General features: G+C 40.9%; 1 protein-coding gene across 2 annotated transcripts in view; it reads left to right on the forward strand.

The window, feature by feature from the left end:
* Positions 1 to 1690: 1690 nt before the first annotated feature.
* Positions 1691 to 22347, forward strand: part of LOC106584599 (plasma membrane calcium-transporting ATPase 1) — a 41251-nt gene continuing 20594 nt past the window's right edge. Inside the window, exons 1-2 of one of the 2 annotated variants that reach the window (XM_014170071.3) lie at positions 1691 to 1969; positions 10258 to 10691. In XM_014170071.3, the coding sequence (XP_014025546.1) occupies positions 10493 to 10691 (199 nt within the window). In that variant the 5' untranslated portion in view covers positions 1691 to 1969; positions 10258 to 10492. Of the gene's footprint in view, positions 1970 to 8478; positions 8761 to 10257; positions 10692 to 22347 lie in introns of those variants that run through there. The other variant, XM_014170072.3, reaches the window with a different exon arrangement.

Here is a 22347-nt window from a genome sequence, read left to right on the forward strand (position 1 = left end):
GCCTGGACTACAAAACTGGACTGCAAACATTACTGGGTCCTTTGATTAACAGACAGGTGAAGTGGGTAAGGTGTGAATTAATTCGATGCCATGGTTACAGCCATGATATGTGTGTTGCCCAGTGACGCCTATAGGGCTAATCTGTGTGCATATGTCCCTAAAAGCACTGATGGTGTTTTCCTCTTTAATTATTATGCTTCTGAAGCAGCTTTAAGCCATTGAGAAAAAGATTAGTGAGGTTATGTTGTGTGTGTGTGTGTGTGTGTGTGTGTGTGTGTGTGTGTGTGTGTGTGTGTGTGTGTGTGTGTGTGTGTGTGTGTGTGTGTGTGTGTGTGTGTGTGTGTGTGTGTGTGTGCATTTGTGGTAGTGTTTCTGGGGCATGCATGTCAATTTACTTCACTTTAGCTTTTAACTTAAAGATACACCAAAGACTTGTAGTTGCTAATAATTCACACAATCCTTAGTTTTAGGCTAATAACAGCTTTAGGCTTTCACAAGCTCCACGTTTGACAAACAGACAATGCTTGGTTGATTAGCAAGGTGCTAGATTCAATTCTGTATCTCTGCCCCCTGAAAATGCTTTCTTGCCCACACATAACCATGGTTCATGGACACAGACCTACTCTCTCCCAAACAAAAGGCCTCATTGACCAGTAGGCCACGTGCATGTAGCATGCTTCAAAACTGAAATAGATGACTAAGCTAAAGAGATGCCTTTGCAAAAAGGATCTTGAAAAATGCCTACTAGACACAAGCAACAAACAATCCACCCAGAAAGAAGCTGACGTGATAGGGAAACGTAGCCTGATCCCTGCTTTTCAGTTTTCATCCCTCTCTGCGGTGGAACTGGCCAAATTTCATGTTAGGGGTAGCTTTCAAACAGGGCCACTGGCAGGGAGGGTATCATATGATATCTTTCTCTGCTACCCTACATACAGTATCAGGTCTGCACATTCTGCAGAGAGGCAACAAGGTCTAGACTCTGAATTGTATTCTAATCCGTCTGTCTGTCTGTCTGTCTGTCTGTCTGTCTGTCTGTCTGTCTGTCTGTCTGTCTGTCTGTCTGTCTGTCTGTCTGTCTCTCGCTCTGTCTGTCTGTCTCTCGCTCTGTTTCTCGCTCTGTCTGTCTGTCTCTCGCTCTGTCTCTATCTCTCGTGTGTGCCTCTAATCCTGCTGTCTAGCTGCAGTGTGGGTGTGTGTGTGTATAATCCTGCTGTGTCTGTGTGTATGTGTGCATCTATAATCTGGCTGTGTGTTTAGGCACAGTGTACTTTAATCCTCCTCCTAATGTGGGCATCTGTGCACGTGAGGGCGTGTGTATGCGTGTACAATATATGTTGGTTTACGTCACCTTGCGTCACAGCAGTAGTGAGGTGATATGGGGCCTTGATCAGGGGATACTTGATCTCTTAATTGGGGTTGATGAGAGGCGGGACTCTAGAACAAAGGGATGGGAAAGTGGTGGGGGTAGGGTATGGAATCAACACGTCCTCACTGCTCGCTAAGGTCCTTGGGGCAATAGCTAACCGAATGGCTAGTGGGTGGAGTAGGGTGGGGTTGGGTTGGGTGAGGGGACACAGGTTTCATGGTTTGCACCACAAGTATTAGCGCCCTAGTGCCACAGTCCCAGAGCATAGTGTACCTCACAGGCAAAGGCTGAGCCACTGCCACGCAGCAGCCCCTGGATGGATATGCGTGCCTATTTATAGCTAATCCTGTTTCAGCGAGGTCGTGCTCTCTACCGTCCCTGAGACGGAGCAATTGGAGTTAAGTGCCGCTCGCGTGCTGTCATCGTGCGAGAGGGGGCTGGCAAAGGATGCAGCTAGGAAGCAGACGGGGCTCCATTCCTGTTTGTGACCGTTGATGGACAGATTGTCAGGGCTCTACTGGGATGTTTCTGACATGGCTGCTTCTCTTCACCTCTGCACACGAGTCCTGCCCCGCCGACGGCCATATCTGTGACTCACCTGTAAGTGACTCCGCCTTGACTTAATATAAACATATATCATATCAAATCCATATGAACAATCATTTGTGGGCTCTGGGGGGCTTTATTGGAGCTCATTAGATCTGCAGTTCATTTTGTTAGGATTACAACAACAAAACGTGTTAGTGAAAATAGGATAATTTGCATGACCAGATGTGACCGCTTTTTGGATTTAGAATGTCATTTTTAAAGCTATACCAATGGTTTATTTATCCTTAATTTATGATTTGGTCTGTCACAAACACACACACACAAACACAGTGTCGTAGCAACACTGAAATGTTATTAAGATATTCTCTAAGTATGTATTTACAGGGTGAAAGGTTAATGTGTACCACCATATTAAGATTAAGCATCTTAATACTGGAACAAATATGACATGGTTTATAACGTTGCCATACGGTGGGTCTACACACAATACTGTATACAAGCATTTGGGTGTCTGGCTAGTCAGGTATTAACAGTGCCTTCAGAAAGTATCCACACCCCTTTACATTACTAGTGCTTCCAGTGAATTTTACATAGATTTTAAATTAATCTTTTTCACCCTGGCAAATCAATCTCTCCTGTATAGCTGAGTGGCATTGAAGCTCATGCCCGATGGCTTTTATTCAGTCAAAGCCGATGTCAGGGCTAACTGTATGTAGGCATTGTCAATGCCATAATATTGTCCGATGCTACGAATATGGAGTTTGACCCCGTCCCGCCCCTCTGGAAACTTCTTTCTCAAAATCTAAGGATCTGAATCACGTTCTGTGCATGTTGTATTTTACACACACATTCACGTTTCTCTCTTTGCTCAACCTCTTCTGAACCCTCAACCAATTTGATCAATATGATAATGTAACCTATGTCTCTGCCTCATATTTCAGAACAGCTGTGATATGAATGAACCTTCCAAAAATATATATGAAGGCTACAACCTTCTCTATTTGTTGTAAGGGATTTTGCCGTAGCACAAGCATGTTGCAGTCTACACATTGCATTGGTGCAAAACAATTAGCATTTTGTGTGACGATATCATCTTTATAGTTACGCTGCCATATAGCAAGCAGTCTGCCTCCTGTTAAGCTAATGTTTGCAATAATGATGAAAAAATAACATTGCTATTGACTTATCTGTCTGTGTTTCCTTGTTTGATATGCTGTGTAGGTTGCATATACAGTGCCTTCAGAAAGTATTCACACATCCTGACTTTTTCCACATTTTCTTCTGTTACAGCCCGAATGTAAAATGGACACAATACATTTTTTTGTCACACACAATACCCCATAATGTGAAAGTGGAATTATGTTTTTCAAAATGTTTACAAATTACACTGAACAAAAATATTCTTTTTTTATATTTATGTTACCTTTATTTAACTAGGCAAGTCAGCTAAGAACATATTCTTATTTTCAATGACGGCCTAGGAACAGTGGGTTAACTACCTTGTTCGAGGCAGAGCAACAGATTTTTACCTTGTCAGCTCTGGGATTCGATCTTGCAACCTTTCAGTTACTAGTCCAATGCTCTAACCACTAGGCTACCTGCCACCTCGAAAATATAAACACAACATGCAACAATTTCAAAGATTATACTGAGTTACAGTTCATATAAGGAAATCAGTCAATTGAAATGAATTCATCAGGCACTAATCTGTGGATTTCACATGACTGGGAATACAGAAATGCATTTGTTGGTCACTGAGCCCTTACAAAAAAGGTAGGGGCGTGGATCCAAAAAACAGTCAGAATCTCATAGAGTTGATCAGGCTGTTGTTTGTGTCCTGTGGAATGTTGTCCCACTCCTCTTCAATGGCTGTGCGAAGTTGCTGGATATTGGCGGGAACTGTAACACTTGTCGATCCAGAGCATCCCAAACAGGCTCAATGAGTGACATGTCTGGTGAGTATGCAGTCCATGGAAGAACTGGGACATTTTCAGCTTCCAGGAATTGTGTACAGATCCTTGTGACATGGGGCTGTGAATTATCATGCTGAAACATGAGGTGATGGCAGCAGATGAATGGTATGACAATGGGCCTCAGGATCTCGTAACGGTATCTCTGTGCATTCAAATTGCCATTGATAAAATGCAATTGTGTTCATTGCTCGTAGCTTATGCCTGCCCATACCATAACCCCACCGCCACCATGGGGCAGTCTGTTTACAACGTTGACATCTGCAAATGGCTCGCCTACACACAATGCCATACACAGTGTCTGCCATTGGCCCCGTACAGTTGAAAATGGGATTAATTTGTGAAGAGCACACTTCTCCAGCGTGCCATTGGCCATCGAAGGTGAGCATTTGCCCACAGAAGTTGGTTACGATGCTGAACTGCAGTCAGGTCAAGACCCTGGTGAGGATGACAAGCACGCAGATGAGTTTCCCTGAGACGGTTTCTGACAGTTTGTGCAGAAATTCTCCAGTTGTGCAAACCCACAGTTTCAACAGCTGTCTGGGTGGCTGGTCTCAGACGATCCCGCAGATGAAGATGTGGAGGTCCTGGGCTGGCGTGGTTACCTGTGATCTGCGGTTGTGAGGCCGGTTGGACGTACTGCCACATTCTCTAAAATGACTTTGGAGGCGGAATGTTGTAGAGAAAATAACATTCAATTCTACAGCAACAGCTCTGGTGGACATTCCTGCAGTCAGCATGCCAACTGCCCACTCCCCCAAATCTTGAGACATCTGTGGCATTGTGTTGTGTGTCAAAACTGCACATTTTAGAGTGGCCTTTTATTGGTGCACCTGTGTAATGATCATGCTGTTTAATCAGCTTCCTGATATGACACACCTGTCAGGTGGATGGATTATCTTGTTAAAGGACAAATGATCACTAACAGGGAAATAAACTAATTTGTGCACAACATTTGAGAGAAATAAGCTTTTTGTGCAAATGGAACATTTCTGGGATCTTTTATTTCAGCTAATGAAACATGGGACCAACACATGTTGCATTTTATATTTATGTTCAGTATAATGTAAAAGCTGAAATGTTTTGAGTCAATAAGTATTCAACCCCTTTGGTATGGCAAGCCTAAATAAGTTCAGGAGTAAACATTTGCTTAACAAGTCACATAAGTTGCATGGGCTCACCCTGTCTGCATTAATAGTGTTAAACATGATTTTTTAATTACTATCTCAGCTCTGTACCCCACACAATTATCTTTAATATCCCTCAGTCGAGCAGTGGATTTCAAACAAAAATTCAACCACAAAGACCAGGGAGGTTTTTCAGTGCCTCGCAAAGAAGGGGAGCTACTCGTAGATGGGTAAAAATAAAAAAGCAGACACTGAATACCCATTAATTACACTTTGGATGGTGTATCAATACACCCAGTCACTATAAAGATACAGGCGTCCTTCCTAACTCAGTTGCCAGGAAGTAGCTCAGGGATTTCGCCATGAGGCTAATGGTGACTTTGAAACAGTTACAGAGTTTAATGGCTGTGATAGGAGAAAATAACTGAAGATGGATAAACAATATCGTAGTTATTCCACAATACTAATCTAATTGACAGAGTGAAAATAAGGAAGCCTGTACAGAATACAAATATTCCAAAACATGCTACCTAAAGTAATACTGCAAAAAATGTGGCAAAGCAATTCACTTTTTGTGCGAGAATACAAATTGTTATGTTTGGGGCAAATCCTATAAAACATATTACTGAGTACCACTTTCCATATTTTCAAGCATAGTGGTGGCTGTATCATGTTATGGGTGTGCTTGTAATCATTAAGGACGGGGGAGTTTTTCAGGATAAAAAAGAATCAGAATGGAGCTAAGCACAGGCAAAATCCTAGAGGAAAACCTGATTCAGTCTGCTTTCCACCAGAAACTGGGAGAGCAATTCACCATTCAGCAGGACAATAATCTAAACCTCAAGGCCAAATCTACACTGGAGTTGCTTACCAAGAAGACAGAGAATGTTCCTGAGTTGCCGAGTTACCGGTTTGACTTAAATCTACTTGAAAATCTATGGCAAGACCTGGAAATGGTTCTCCAGCAATGATCAACAACCAATATGACATAGATTGAAGAATTTTGAAAAGAATAATGGACAAATATTTTACAGACCCAGAAAGACTCACAGCTGTAATCGCTGCCAAAGGTGCTTCTACAAAGTATTGACTCAGGGGTGTGAATTCTTATGTTAATGAGATATTTAATTTTCAATAAACATGTTTTCACTTTGTCATTATGGGGTGTTGTGTGTAGGTGGGTAAGAAACTATTGATTTAAATACATTTTGCATTCAGGCTGTAACACATCAAATAAGTCATAATAATGTAATAAGTCAAGGGGTATTAATACTTTCTGAAGGCACTGTCTCTTGCCTAAATAGCTGCATGTAACTCCACTCCTGAAAAAAGAACATGAAATTGCTAGACAACCTGTTTGTGTCATACTTATGTTTGCAATAGCTTATTGTTACAACACACGAAGAACTTAGAGTTTTTGAACGGTTTTGTGTACAAGTGGCAGCAGAGTCACGGAGTGACTGAGCACTGAGCAGCATCTGAAAGAAGGTAGGCTAGTGGATCCCACATGCGTAGAAATCTCAGTATTTTTAGCAACAGCAAGAAAGACCACCCCCACAACATTTCTGTTTGTACCTAAGAAGGTTTTCCTGATTATTGTGCTTGGTGAGCCAGGACATCATCAAAAGTCTTCCAAATGAGAGGTAACCCTGGATTAATTTACACTAACTACCCACTGGTTTCCATGATACAAAACATTGTTTCCATGTAACCCAATGTTTTTTCAATGTAATGTAATATCAAAACATTTCCATTTGATGACGTATCATCCTGGGAATTGTTGTATTTCTAGTAGTGAAGTCATAAAGTACAGAAGAGAAATGCATGTACAGGGGCACATGGACAGAAAAGGCTGTAGAGATAAGCTCACACACCACCCCTTTGGACGGGGTTAAGTGGTTAGCACTGCCACTAGACCAGACTGCGGCACAATGATTTCTAATAGGTTTCAGAGTGTCTGTTATAGTATTGATGGCCTCATTGGAGAGGGAAAGCTGTCCAAATTAATGACATTTATGGGGACCAATTTTGGCTCCCCCCCCCCCCCACACACACACACACACACACACACACACACACACACACACTATGAAAAAAACACAAACACATCCCAAACACACACTGTGAGCACACATTGTGAATGCACACCACGCACATTGCATGCACGCACGCACAGACACACACACACATATTTGTTTCTCCAGCCTCCATTTAGCATTAAGACAAATATAATTGATGAGAGAGTCATTGTTTGTTTGTGCTTCCCTTACCAAGGTCTAGTTTCCCTTTACAAGGTATTTAAATAGTTTACCTTCACAAGGTCTTTAAATAGTTTCCATAGTCAATGAGATTCACAGGATATAAGTGTTATGGATGTAAGAGAAATGCATGCACGCTCATCATCAGGGTCATGTGCTAGTTTTGTTCTGTTGAAATGCAACCAAATCCATGCATGGCTACTGTAATGATGCATGCTTTCGCTTTCTGGTGGCAGTGTGTGAATTCAGACAGAAAATGTCTTAGGCGGATGTACATAGACGGAGATCCTGGAGAAAGGCCCAACTGATATAAAGGTCCTGACATTAAGAGCAGAATGCTTCCGGACAAAATATATCTCAGGTCGACGCTCTGTATCCTGTGAGTCATTTTTATAGAAATACTCTTATTCATATTCATGACAGGTTTTCACATGACAGGGGTAAAGATGAAAGATTGGCTGAAAGTTGTACAGAACATCCGGAAGTAGCATCAGCCACACTAGTACGATGGTGGAAAATTGTGTTTTATTAAGACGGTACACATATTTTCCCAGGTTTTCTAGGCCTGCTCGCCATTAAAGCTAGTTTAGGAGCAAACTGACGCCAGAATGGAGGGTATTTTATGTAGCTGTTCGGCTGACGATAGTGGAACCGTCAAAACACAGGTAAATAGCGACCAATATCAACTGTCCAGGCTGAGTAGGAAGTTCAGTCTACCTGGAAAGATTTCACTCAAGGAAGAGTACAATGTGATGCCTTGCCTTACTTATGAGCTAAACCTCAACAACTGAATTATAATTTCAGTAGAAGCAGAAATACCCATTATCATTCCTTTAGACATAATATCTAAAAGTTCCACTCTTGTGTTTAGCCTGTGGATATTTAATGTATTGATCACCCCCGCAGTCCCAGCAAAACATGGTACATCCCTGGTTGTGATTATAATAATTTCATCAAATTGAAATCTTCCTTTAGGGCAACAACTGTGCCCCAAGTTGCAATTTGGCAGATGTAATGCACCACAGGCAAAGTAGAGCTGACTTTACAGTAGTAAAAACAAAGGGGGTGGCATTGTCTTCACTTTTCCACAGTGTGTCTCCCCTTCACAGTGTTAGTGGCTCTCTCAGGAACAGCAAACAGTGGCTGCTGAGCGCACCAATGCCACAGATTGTCTAATTAGATTAAGCAAGAGGCTTTCCTGAGATAATCATTGAGCGAGCCTTTTTCCTCGAATGAAGCCTGTGTCGGTAGAGAGTCTGCGCGTTGAAGGTCAAACCATAATTTTCGAAGGAAAATCTGCAATTTGTACATATCCCCGAGAAGGTTAACTATCTGGATAACCTCGAGAAGTGCCGGCAGAGCTTCCTTTGGGCATAATGGGGGTGTTTCTGGAGTTCTGTGAAAGACACTGCCTTCCCTAACCGGACTGGTGGTATTACCAGCATATAGCTCCAGTTGCTATGAGGATAAGAAAAGTGGGATTTCAAGTAAGTACAAACTCCAATATTGGTTAATGTAGAAACAATGTCTAAAATCAATAGTTAGTGTCAACATGAAATGTTGTACAGAAATGTGTGTCATGTCCCTTTAATAATGCTCCAGTTGGTTCTGCTGGTGTCTGCTACCATTGTAAGGTATTGTCCAGGGTCACTGGTTAGCTGTGCTTGATGGGGTTATACTTCTTATTGCTCCATGGGGTAGAATTAAGAGTCATATATTGCAATGGTGATTTTTACCTGCTCATACTGTCTGGTGTTTGAGTTTAGGCCTGATAATCTTGTCTCCCTCCATCACAGACACTGTCTGTTCAGCCCTAATTAGAATCCGAGACTTTCTTGACCTCTGAATCGACTCCCTGGATCGATGTCTTCAGGCTTCACAATTTTCACCGCAAGGCACACCCACCGTGTTTGTAATTAGTTGCACCTTGTGTGTTATTATTAGCCCTACTAGGCCTAGATATGTCAGTAAGGATGAGCATATAGGTCTTCAACATCTATTTGTCCTTTGACCTTAGAATGAGTTCAATTTTTTCTACAGTTCCTCTCCTAATTTCATGGGATTTTTCAAGTGAAGTACACTTTGCCTAAAGCTAATCATTCTAGGGCCAACATTTGTTATGTAGCTGAACTAATTTTAGTCTTTCATTTCTTAAATGGACTTGGCAGATATTCCCTTCCCAGTTCCCTGGGCCTCATGTTAAAGCCATCTGTCACCTTGTGTACTAGCCAGTGGGTCTGAGTTTCAGATGGGCTCGCCCCTAACAGAACTCTCACTTCAAGTTCACTGAGTCAAAAACTATTAATTGATTGACTGAGATGGGATGACTAGAGCTATAACAGTTAGAGACAATAACAATTTCCTCATCATTTCAGGAGAATGATAACTCTGGTGATTCGATTGTATTGCAGTTTACAGCATTGACCTGGAATACAAAGATACATTGGTTAACAAATGTAACATTTAGAAAATAATGGTCATGTCTTTGTTGAATTATGGGTGAATTCTACCTCAAGTAGCTTTTGCACACAGAGGCTGTGCAGAAGCTTGGCATAAACGTTGCCTAAGATCTCCAAATATTTACTTTAAGGCAGATGTTCGCTATTCCATCTGTTGCTGTTAGATTTGTGTTTGCTACCCAAGTTATGGAGTAGTAGCAGATAGCAGTTTGGTTTACAATTTAGAAAGTAACCCTCATTTTAATTATTCCTCATTGGAAAGCATTGAAGAGATTTAGAATTTCAGTGTACTTCCTGAATTGACTGGAATTGAAAATGGAATCTACCCCAACCCTGGCAGACAGTTAGACAATATCAACAGGAGTATCAGCGTACATAATTGGTGTGAGGTTCAATGTTATTCTTCATTAATGTGGCAAAAGAACAGCATTTCGCCATATGCAGGACCCAGTTTGTCAAAATGAAAGACCTTAGACAAAAATTGGAAAACCTTTTACTCAATGTTTTTTTTAAAATATTTTTCAGATGTAGCCTTGTGAGGACTTCAGCCAACACCAACAGCCAAGATGAGAGAGTGGGCTTACAGGAATCAAATGAAAATGTCTTTCTTCTTATCCAAGTCACGCTCTATGGAGTCAAGCAACTTACATCACTGAGAAATAACAGTAGTTTATGGAAAATACCGGATTTTGCCTCTGAAGATTTGACTTGCCTTTTTTGGGAAAGCCTCTCTCCACGACCCTTGAGTTATAGAGGAGACATGGCCAGCAACTCGTTCCGTGAGTCGAAGCGTGGTAAACATGCACAGGCCAACCATGATGTTGGAGATTTCAACTGCTCGCTCAAGGAGCTGCGCTCCCTCATGGAACTCAGGGGACCTGAGGGAATAACTAGAATCCAAGAATGTTATGGAGATGTCCAAGGACTCTGTACCAGACTGAAAACATCCCCTATTGATGGTAAATATGCTGCTGACCATCCTTGCTTTGTGTCTTTTTGTTCTGTTTTCAGGTCTGGTTTCTGATACACACAATACTTCTATTGCTCATCAGGGCTAGGCTTAACTCCAGTGCAGTGAATTGTAATTTAAGAAAAACCCTAATTTTAGTAATGGATGCATTTAATTAATGAGTTGAATTCTAATTAATCTGGTTGCTGAAATGAAATTGACTTCAACCTGACCGATAATAACAAGTTCATGGTTACATTTTGAATACAATAACAATTCTAGCATCTACAACAGCAAACTAGAATGATTATAGATACTGCATTGATTCCATTGGAGTTGTCATGAGTTACTCCGGCTACACCAATCTCAAGATATGCATGCCTTTTAGCACAATGTCTTGTTGAGTTGATTGCATTGAGGGGAACTGGTGTGGGCTAGGATGTGGGCTTTGAGTGGAAGGCACTCTGCAGGGCCTGGCTGTCACTTCTCTACACTTGGGGATAACTCACACTTTTCACACAGTTTGGCTGCTTCAGGGGACAGATGTCAAAGTGTGTTCATGTGGTTTGGATGTGTAAAACTCATTGACAGACTGGACTTGTCTTGTGTTGGTCTCAAGGAGAGGTAGGAATGACTGGACTTGTCTTGTGTTGGTCTCAAGGAGAGGTAGGAATGACTGGACTTGTCTTGTGTTGGTCTCAAGGAGAGGTAGGAATGAGTGGACTTCGAAATGGAGAATTAAGTGAAAAACTATTATGAATAGTGTGGCCTGCATAATATGAATATATTCATTTATAAACATTTATAAGCATTTAAAAGTATTACAACTAATACAAAACTATACAGTATAATTCATAAAGCATTTAAATATGCATTGATACACATTTACTAGCAATATACACTACCGTTCAAAAGTTTGGGCTCACTTAGAAATGTCCTTGTTTTCCATAAAAACATACATGAAATGAGTTGCAAAATGAATAGGAAATATAGTGAAGAAGTTGACAAGGTTGTAAATAATGATTTTTAATTGAAATAATAATTGTGTCCTTCAAACTTTGCTTTCGTCAAAGAATCCTCAATTTGTAGCAATTACAGCCTTGCAGACCTTTGGCATTCCAGTTGTCAATTTGTTGAGGTAATCTGAAGAGATTTCACCCCATGCTTCCTGATGGCTTGATGGGCACTTCTTACGTACCATACTGTCAAGTTGCTCCCACAACAGCTCAATAGGGTTGAGATCCGGTGACTGTGCTGGCCACTCCATTATAGACAGAATACCAGCTGACTGCATCTTCCCTAAATAGTTATTGCATAGTTTGGAGCTGTGCTTTGGGTGATTGTCCTGTTGTAGGAGGAAATTGGCTCCAAATAAGCGCCATCCACAGGGTATGGCATGGCGTTGCAAAATGGAGTGATAGCCTTCCTTCTTAAAGATCCCTTTTACCCTGTACAAATCGCCCACTTTACCACCACCAAAGCACCCCCAGACCATCACATTGCCTCCACCATGCTTGACAGATTGGCTTCAAGCACTCCTCCAGCATCTTTACATTTTTTCTGCGTCTCACAAATGTCCTTCTTTGTGATCTGAACACCTCAAACTTAGATTTGTCTGTCCAAAACACTTTTTTCCAATCTTCCTCTGTCCAGTGTCTGTGTTCTTTTGCCTATCTTAATGTTTTATTTTTATTGGCCAGTCTGAGATATGGCTTTTTCTTTGCAACTCTACCTAGCATCCCGGAGTCACCGCTTCACTGTTGACGTTGAGACTGGTGTTTTGCGGGTACTATTTAATGAAGCTGCCAGTTGAGGATTTGTGAGGCGTCTGTTTCTCAAACTAGACACTCTAATGTACTTGCCCTCTTGCTCAGTTGTGGACCGGGGCCTCCCACTCCTATTTCTATTCTGGTTAGAGCCAGTTTGCTCTGTTCTGTGAAGGGAGTAGTACACAGCGTTGTACCAGATCTTCAGTTTCTTGGCAATTTCTCACATGGAATAGCCTTCATTTATCAGATCAAGAATAGACTGACGAGCTTCAGAAGAAAGTTCTTTGTTTCTGGCCATTTTGAGCCTGTAATCGAACCCACAAATACTGATGCTCCAGATACTCAACTAGTCTAAAGAAGGCCAGTTTTATTGCTTCTTTAATCAGATCAACAGTTTTCAGCTGTGCTAACATAATTGCAAAAGGGTTTTCTAATGATCAATTAGCCTTTTAAAATGATCACCTTGGATTAGCTAACACAACGTGCCATTGGAACACAGGAGTGATGGTTGCTGATAATGGGCCTATGTACGGCTATATAGATATTCCAGAAGAAAATCTGCCATTTCCAGCTACAATAGTCATTTACAAAATTACCAATGTCTACACTGTATTTCTGATCAATTTGATGTTGTTTTAAAATGGAACAAAAATCTGCTTTTCTTTCAAAAACAAGGACATTTCTAAGTGACCCCAAACTTTTGAAAGGTAGTGTATTTACATTTTCGTCATTTAGCAGACGCTCTTATCCAGAGCGACTTACAGTAGTGAATGCATACATTTCATTTTATGCATTTCTTTTTTATACTGGCCCCCCGTGGGAATCGAACCCACAACCCTGGTGTTGCACACACCATGCTGGCATTGCAAACACCATGCTCTACCAACTGAGCCACAGGGAAGGCCTGTATATTGGCTTATTCATAGATGTTTTTTCCCAGTTGAAGGCTGTTGGGAAAGACGAATTTTGTAGGAACAGCAACCAGCTTCAAATCCATGTGTGGATGGATTGATGTCATGTTAAATATTGTTTGGCTGACACATTAGCCATAAACCTTTTTCCAGTTTGATATACTTGTGCTGATGCTCTACTCTGCTCCTATCTGCACACAGAATACAGAGGCCACTTTGTAACACACCTTAGACTACTACTTCCCTGTTGTGCTTCTGCGTAAACACTTTGATGACCTTTGTTGAACTCTTAGGGAATTATATTTAGAATGTGATTCCGGATAACAGAAAACATGTACAATGCTCCCTCACACATCCCTGCTTAAGATTGTATTATAATACACACTTTTTTTTATTCTGCAAATTCATGTGATAAACATCAATTTTGCAACAACCGATGGTTCTCCCGATCACTGCCGGTTGTGATACAGCCCGGGATCGAACCTGTGTCTGTAGTGACCCCTCTAACACTGCAATGCAGTGTCTTAGACCGCTGCGCCACTCAGGAGACCCTTACTTTATTGTTTACAGAACATTAGGGTCTGAATGATCATTAAACCCAAGCCATGCCCTTTCTTTAACAGGATTCACCCTATGACCTAGTCCAGTAACTCAGTCACTCAGGCAAAAACACAGCTGCTGCTGCAACATCATAAGAAGTGGCTGACAAACAAACCTAGGCTACTGAAGATAGCTAGCTATATGGTGGTTAATCAATTATTAGCTACCTAGCTAGCTAGCTAATATTACCTGGCTAACATAAGCTAACGTTAGCTTGCTTGTCCAAAGTCCAGCTAGCTTCTATAGCCAAGTCAGTTAACACCAGTCAGTTGAAAGCTAGCTAGCCAATGAACAGGCAAAGAAGGGTAGCTAGCTATATTTTTTTATGGAAGGTTTTTACACAAATAACGTCATCCATTAGCTAGCTAGCTAGAGCCAGACAACAACAGCTGACATTAACACAGAAGCACATTGAGAATTAAATACAGAAATAACTCATTTACATAAGTATTCACACCCCTGAGTCAATACCCTGTAGAAGCACCTTTGGCGGCGGTTACAGCTTTGAGTCATTTTAGTTATGTCTGTATCAGCTTTGTACATCTGGATTTGGGGATTTTCTCCCATTCTTCTTTGCAGATTTTCTCAAGCTATGTTAAGATAGATGGGGAGCGGCGATGAACAGTAAGGATTTGCCTGTATTTGGCTCCATTAATTGTTCCTTCTTTCCTTACCAGTCTCCTAGTCCCTGCCACTGTTTAAGGATCCCCATAGCATCATGCTGCCACCACCGTGCTTCATGGTAGGGATGGTGTTAGACGGGTGATGAGCTGTGCCTGAGATATTTCTGTATTTAATTTTCAATACATTTGCAAAAATGTCTAAATGCATGTTTTCACTTTGTCATTATGGACTATTGTGTGTACAGTGGCTTGCGAAAGTATTCACCCCCCTTGGCATTTTTCCTATTTTGTTGCCTTACAACCTGGAGGGGGGGGGGTTGAATCGCTTGATTTACACAACATCTTTGAAGATGCAAAATATTGTTTCTTGTGAAACAAACAAGAAATAAGACAATAAAACAGAAAACATGAGCGTGCATAAATATTCACCCCCCCCAAAGTCAATACTTTATATAGCAACCTTTTGCAGTAATTACAGCTGCAAGTCTCTTGGGGTATGTCTCTATAAGCTTGGCACATCTAGCCACTGGGATGTTTGCCCATTCTTCAAGGCAAAACTGCTTCATCGCCTTCAATTTGGATGGGTTCCGGTAGTGTACAGCAATCTTTAAGTCATACCACAGATTCTCAATTGGATTGAGTTCTGGGCTTTGACTAGGCCATTCCAAGTCATTTAAATGTTTCCCATTAAACCACTTGTGTTGCTTTAGCAGTATGCTTAGGGTCATTGTCCTGCTGGAAGGTGAACCTCCGTCCAAGTCTCAAATCTCTGGAAGACTGAAACAGGTTTCCCTCAAGAATTTCCCTGTATTTAACACCATCCATCAATCCTTCAATTCTGACCAGTTTCCCAGTCCCTGGTGTTCTTCGGGTGATGAGAGGTGTTGGGTTTGCGCCAGACATTTTCCTTCATGGCCAAAAAGCTCAATTTTAGTCTCAACTGACCAGAGTACCTTCTTCCATATGTTTGGGGAGTCTCCCACATGCCTTTTGGCGTACACCAAACACGCTTATTTTTTTCTTCAAGCAATGGCTATTTTCTGGCCACTCTTCCGTAAATCCCAGCTCTGTGGAGTGTACGGCTTAAAGTGGACCTATGGACAGATACTCCAATCTCCAATCTCCGCTGTGGAGCTTTGCAGCTCCTTCCGGGTTATCTTTGGTCTCTTTGTTGCCTCTGATTAATGCCTTCCATGCCTGGTCTGTGAGTTTTGGTGTACGGCCCTCTCTTGACAGGTTTGTTGTGGTGCCATATTCTTTCCATTTTTAATAATGGTGCTCCGAGGGACGTTCAAAGTTTCAGATTTTTTTTTTATAACCCAACCCTGATCTGTACTTCTCCACAACTTTGTCCCTGAACTGTTTGGAGAGCTCCTTGGTCTTTATAGTGCTGCTTGCTTGGTGGTGCCCCTTGCTTAGTGGTGTTCCAGACTCTGGGGCCTTTCAGAACTGGTGTATATATACTGAGATCATGTGACAGATCATTTGACACTTAAATTGTACACAGGTGGACTTTATTTAACTAATTATGTGACTTCTGAAGGAAATTAGTTGCACAAGATCTTATTTAGGGGCTCCATAGCAAAGGGGTGAATACATATGCACGTACCACTTTTCCATTTGGAATTCTTTTGAATTTTTTGAAACAAGTTATTTTTTTCATTTCACTTCAACAATTAGGAATATTTTGTGTATGTCCACTACATGAAATACAAATAAAAATCTATTGAAATTACAGATTTTAATGCAACAAAATAGGAAAAACGCAAAGGGGATGAGTACTTTTGCAAGGCACTGTAGATGGGTGATAAAAAAGTATAATTCTATCAATTTTGAATTCAGGCTGTAACGCAACATAATGTGGAATAAGTCAAAGGGTATGAATACTTTCTGAAGACACTGCATGAGTAAATGTGCCCAATACGCCACCACCTGTTGTTATGTTGGGCACATACTGACCAAATAAAGATGTGAAATAATTTTTCTCAAATACATGTTTTGCTAAAATAACCGTTAATGAAATACAGTCAAAACAGCTCGCTCAATCAAGCATGATGGTCTTGTAAGTTTTTTTTAAAAGCAAACTTACTTTCATATAATTAAAAAAAGTTTGAAAAGGTAGTGGAAAGGAATTAGTGTAGTGTGTGAAGAATTCAATACTTTAACTTGTATGCGGTACAAATCACATTATTGTGGGATCATCTCTTCTAAGAGTTTGAATTAGGCTGTTTGCGAAGGTTTGAATCCTAATCAACCTGCGTACACATTGTTTGAAGTGCAATAGACCAACATGGGCTACTGTAGTCGGTCAAAGCTGTGTGCTAGAAAACCTTGGTAGAGCATGGGTGGAGTTGGCATTGTGGTCCTCATGTGAATTTCCTTTCTGTTTTGGCTTCACACCAATGCCTACATCTCACTTAAAACATATTTTTGGTTTTTAATAGGTGAGTGGTGTTTGGAGCCAAAGTTCCTTGGTGTTCCATGAGGACAGGGCATTCCATGCAGTGTCACATTCTGTCCTTTGACATTTGCCAGGCATTATTTATTCATTCACAATGGCCTTCTCATGCACACTCAATAAACAACTTTAGCATTTTGTCATCACGCTCCATTTCTGACCCACCAACTGAGACATGATTGACATACATAGAGCATTAAAATGTCACACGCAGCTTGACTACATAGGAAAATCCATTCGACTGACACATAAAGATACACTGCTGCGCCACTGCAATATAACTCAATGGCGACCTGTGGGCGCAGATTGATTTACCTTGTGTAATCCCCCTCACCTTAAACGCCCGAGCATGGCAGTTGATTGCTTGGTTCAGGACTAATCTCTCATGCTTGTGTAACATTTTTATTCCTCCTTTTTGTTCATTTTTTTATGCTGTGGCAGCTCAAAGCCTGTATGTCTAGCGTTATTCAGTGATAGGTTGAAGCATAACCGCAGGTGCTTTTCCCCTGAGTTGGAATCTAACCTTTAAGTGTCAGAAGAAGCAAAATTGCTTTGAGGGAATAAGCATACTAACTCAACTGAGGTCAGAGAAGGCCTAGTCTGCTCTCAATGCAGACTGCCTGGAGTCACACAAGCAGCCATTTGACCCATACTGCAGTGATAACGATAGAGTCATCAGCTCTCCAGGGGGAATTCAAGATAGGTCATGCCTCATGATATTAGTTCAAAGTAGGGTGATATGGCGTAAAAATCATATCTCTGTTTTTTTTCAATTCCATGGGTGATTCATGATCTCGTTTTTCTTTTCTCAAAATACAATTAAACCTCAAGGCACTGCATTTCAAACAGTCAGCAATAATCTAATGAATTCAGGGCTTGTAATATTATACCGAGCCTTAATATAATCCGTCCACCACCATAGGACCCACTAAAAATGTAACTATTTTATCAAAATAGTTTAACCAGCTATTTCGCAATAATCACTGATCTGGCTTTCAAGTTTGTCTATGAAAATGCCCTTTTTGTCAATAAATACCAGAACCATGCACAATGCACACCCCCACTAAAAATGACCAACTTCTTGTAACAAGCATTATAGAAAATCAACACAGGTCTCATAAACAACCTTTCAAGCACAAGCCCACATTGTAGTGAGTAACCAGATAAATATTTATATTTTAAGTCTAGCCAACTTGGATCTATTTACTGGCTAACAAGGTAGAACAGTTGACCTGTTATGAACACACCCTCCTGTCCATGTCCAATTGTTAGAACAGCATGCTAGCCTCTATGGGCTAGGTGGGACGCTAGCGTGCCACCCGTGGTGCACTCCATCAACAGCAGGTGCATTTCAAGAGCGGCAAATTTGAATCCAAATAAATGTCAAAATTCAAATTTTTCAAACATACAACTATTTTACACCCTTTGAAAGATAAACATCTCCTTAATCTAACCACGTTTTACGATTTCAAAAAGGTTTTACGGCGAAAGCATAAATTTAGAGTATGTTAGGACAGTACATTTACAAGAGTTGTGTGTAATGTTTTGTCAAGTCAAAGACAGGGTCACCAAAACCATAAAACCAGCTAAAATGATGCACTAACCTTTTACAATCTCCATCAGATGACACTCCTAGGACATTATGTTAGACAATGCATGCATTTTTAGTTCTATCAAGTTCATATTTATATCCAAAAACAGCGTTTTACTATGGCATTGATGTTGAGGAAATCGTTTCCCTCCAATAACCGGCAGTCAAGTCAGCGTCACAAATTAAATAATTAAAATTAGAAAAAATTGGTAAAATATTATATTGTCATTTAAAGAATTATAGATTTACATCTCTTGAACGCAATCAACTTGCCAGATTTAAAAATAACCTTACTGGGAAATCACACTTTGCAATAATCTGAGCACTGCGCCCAGAAAAATACGCGTTGCGATACAGACTAGACGTCATGTTGGGGAGATCTAAAATCGAAAATACTATGTAAATAATCCATTACCTTTGATTCTCTTCATCAGATGTCACTTCCAGGTATCACAGGTCCATAACGAATGTAGTTTTGTTCAAAAAAGCTCATCATTTATGTCCAAAAATCTCCGTCTTGTTAGCACATGATCTAAGCCAGCCGGACTTCTCGTCATGAACGAGGGGAAAAAATATATTTACGTTCGTTCAAACATGTCAAACGTTGTATAGCATAAATCATTAGGGCCTTTTTTAACCAGAACATGAATAATATTCAAGGTGGACGAATGCATACTCTTTTATAACGTATTGGAACGAGGGTACCCAACATGAACTCGCGCGCCAGGTGTTCCATGGCTCTTGTTCGGTCAGATCTCCCTCCAGAAGACTCAAAACACTTTGTAAAGGCTGGTGACATCTAGTGGAAGCAATAGGAAGTGCTTTCCCTGTAGCTCAGTTGGTAGAGCATGGTGTTTGCAACGCCAGGGTTGTGGGTTCGTTTCCCACGGGGGGCCAGCACAGAAGAAAAAAAAATATGTATGTAATGTATGCATTCACTACTGTAAGTCGCTCTGGATAAGAGCGTCTGCTAAATGACTAAAATGTAAAATGTAAGTGCCAAAATATTCCTCAGCCCCTGTGTTTTTCAATGGGATAGGTTTAAAGGTAATACAACACATCAGGTATCCACTTCCTGTCAGAAAATGTCTCAGGGTTTTGCCTGCCAAATGAGTTCTGTTATACTCACAGACACCATTCAAACAGTTTTAGAAACTTTAGAGTGTTTTCTATCCATATATAATAAGTATATGCATATTCTAGTTACTGGGTAGGATTAGTAACCAGATTAAATCGGGTACATTTTTTTATCCAGACGTGCAAATGCTGCCCCCTAGCCCTAACAGGCTAGCCTGTCCACTTTGTTTAGATGTTGAAATCAAGTGGCCTACCTGTACACATAAGACAATGCCTTATTCTCAGAATGAGAATGAGTTGCCAATTCTTTATATAAATGTGTATTTTTATGCTCATTGCACATTTAGAAAATGACTAGACAGCTAGCACATGACAGTCTGTGGCTAAACTGTTGCTAGCGGTATGTGCTACAACAATGCCACATGCAACAGAAACTGAGCATTCATTTTCCAGAAACAAAGTTAATTGATAGGCTAGTAGGGTCACATTGCTGGAGTTGCAACATAAAAAGGGTATCATTAGAAAGGTTAAAGAGAAATTTCTAAATGTTTCATATTCATCATCTCCAGCACCACCCCAACAGCAACATATGTGAAAATTCAGTGTTTCTACACTACCGGTCAAAAGGTTTAGAACACCTACTCATTCAAGGGTTTTTCTTTATTTTTTATATGTTCTACATTGTCGAATAATAGTGAAGACATCAAAGCTATGAAATAACACATATGGAATCATGTAGTAACCACAAAAGTGTTAAACAAATCAAAATATATTTTATATTTGAGATTCTTCAAAAATCCACCCTTTGCCTTGATGACAGCTTTGCACACTCTTGGAATTCTCTGAACCAGCTTCACCTGGAATGCTTTTCCAACAGTCTTGAAGGAGTTCCCACATATGCTGAGCGCTTGTTGGCTGCTTTTCCTTCACTATGCAGTCCGGCTCATCCCAAACCATCTCAATTTGGTTGAGGTCGGGGGATTGTGGGGGCCAGGTCATCTGATGCAGCACTCCATCACTCTCCATCTTGGTAAAATAGCCTGTACACAGCCTGGAGGTGTGTTGGGTCATTGTCCTGTTGAAAAACAAATGATAGTCCCACTAAGCCCAAACCAGATGGGATGGTGTATCGCTGCAGAATGCTTTGGTAGCCATGGTGGTTAAGTGTGCCTTGAATTCTAAATAAATCGCAGACAGTGTCACCAGCAAAACACCCCACACCATAACACCTCCTCCTCCTTGTTTTACGGTGGGAAATACACATGCGGAGATCATCCGTTCAACCACACTACGTCTCACAAAGACACGGCGGTTGGAAACAAAAATCTCCAATTTGGACTCTAATGTCCATTGCTTATGTCTCTAAGGCCCAAGCACGTCTCTTCTTCTTATTGCAGCAATTCGACCATGAAGGCCTGATTCACATTCTCCTCTGAACAATTGATGTTCAGATGTGTCTGTTACTTGAACTCTGTGAAGCATTTATTTGGGCTGCAATTTCTGAGGCTGGCAACTCTAATGAATTTATCCTCTGCAGCAGAGGTAACTCTGGGTCTTCCATTCCTGTGCGGTCCTCATGAGAGCCTGTTTCATCATAACCCTTGGTGGTTTTTGCGACTGCACTTGAAGAAACTTTCAAAGTTCTTGAAATGTTCCGTATTGAATGACCTTCATGTCTTAAAGTAATGATGGAGTGTCGGTTCTCTTTGCTTATTTGAGCTGTTCTTGCCATAATATGGACATGGTCTTTTACCATTTTTACATTTACATTTTAGTCATTTAGCAGATGCTCTTATCCAGAGCGACTTACAGTAGTGAATGCATACATTTCATATATTTATATAAAAAAAATGTTTAGTACTGGCCCCCTGTGGGAATCAAACCCACAACCCTGGTGTTGCACACACCATGCTGGCATTGCAAACACCATGCTCTACCAACTGAGCCACAGGGAAGGCCCTACCAAATAGGGCTATCTTCTGTATAACCCCCCTACCTGTCACCACAAAACTGATTGGCTCAAACGCATTAAGAAGGAAAGAAATTCCACAAATTAACTTTGAAGAAGGCACAACTGTTAAGTGAAATGCATTCCAGGTGATTACATCATGAAGCTGGTTGAGAAATGCCAAGTGTGTAAAGCTGCCATCAAGGCAAAGGGTTGCAGACCATCTCTCCTCACTAGCTGGTTGAAGTTTTGTGCAGACCATCTCTCCTCACTAGCTGGTTGAAGTTTTGTGCAGACCATCTCTCCTCACTAGCTGGTTGAAGTTTTGTGGCCACAAGCAGCAATGCTTATTATTTTGCATTGCTAAATCTGACATGGCATGATTGAAAAACGACAGATTTCTTTGTTTCACATACACACACCACATTGGTGTCACTGACCATTACTTTTTAGGTATACTCAGGGCGGAGTTGTAACTTCTATGTTAATAGACAAGGCTGCCGTCTCTTGTCCCTTTTATTTGTTATTGTCATAGAGGCACTAGAGATCTCTATAAAATCTATCGATAATACAGTATAAGAGGAGTAAACCAAGTTTGTTGTGTGACGTCTTTCGCCTGTCCATTTGGCTCAGAGATTAGATCAGTTTGCTTTCTGTATCAGAGGTGCAGAGGCAGAATCACCTAATGG

Source organism: Salmo salar, chromosome 23 (genome assembly GCF_965601325.2).
Source record: "Salmo salar chromosome 23, fSalSal1, whole genome shotgun sequence".
Taxonomy (NCBI): Eukaryota; Metazoa; Chordata; class Actinopteri; order Salmoniformes; family Salmonidae; genus Salmo; species Salmo salar.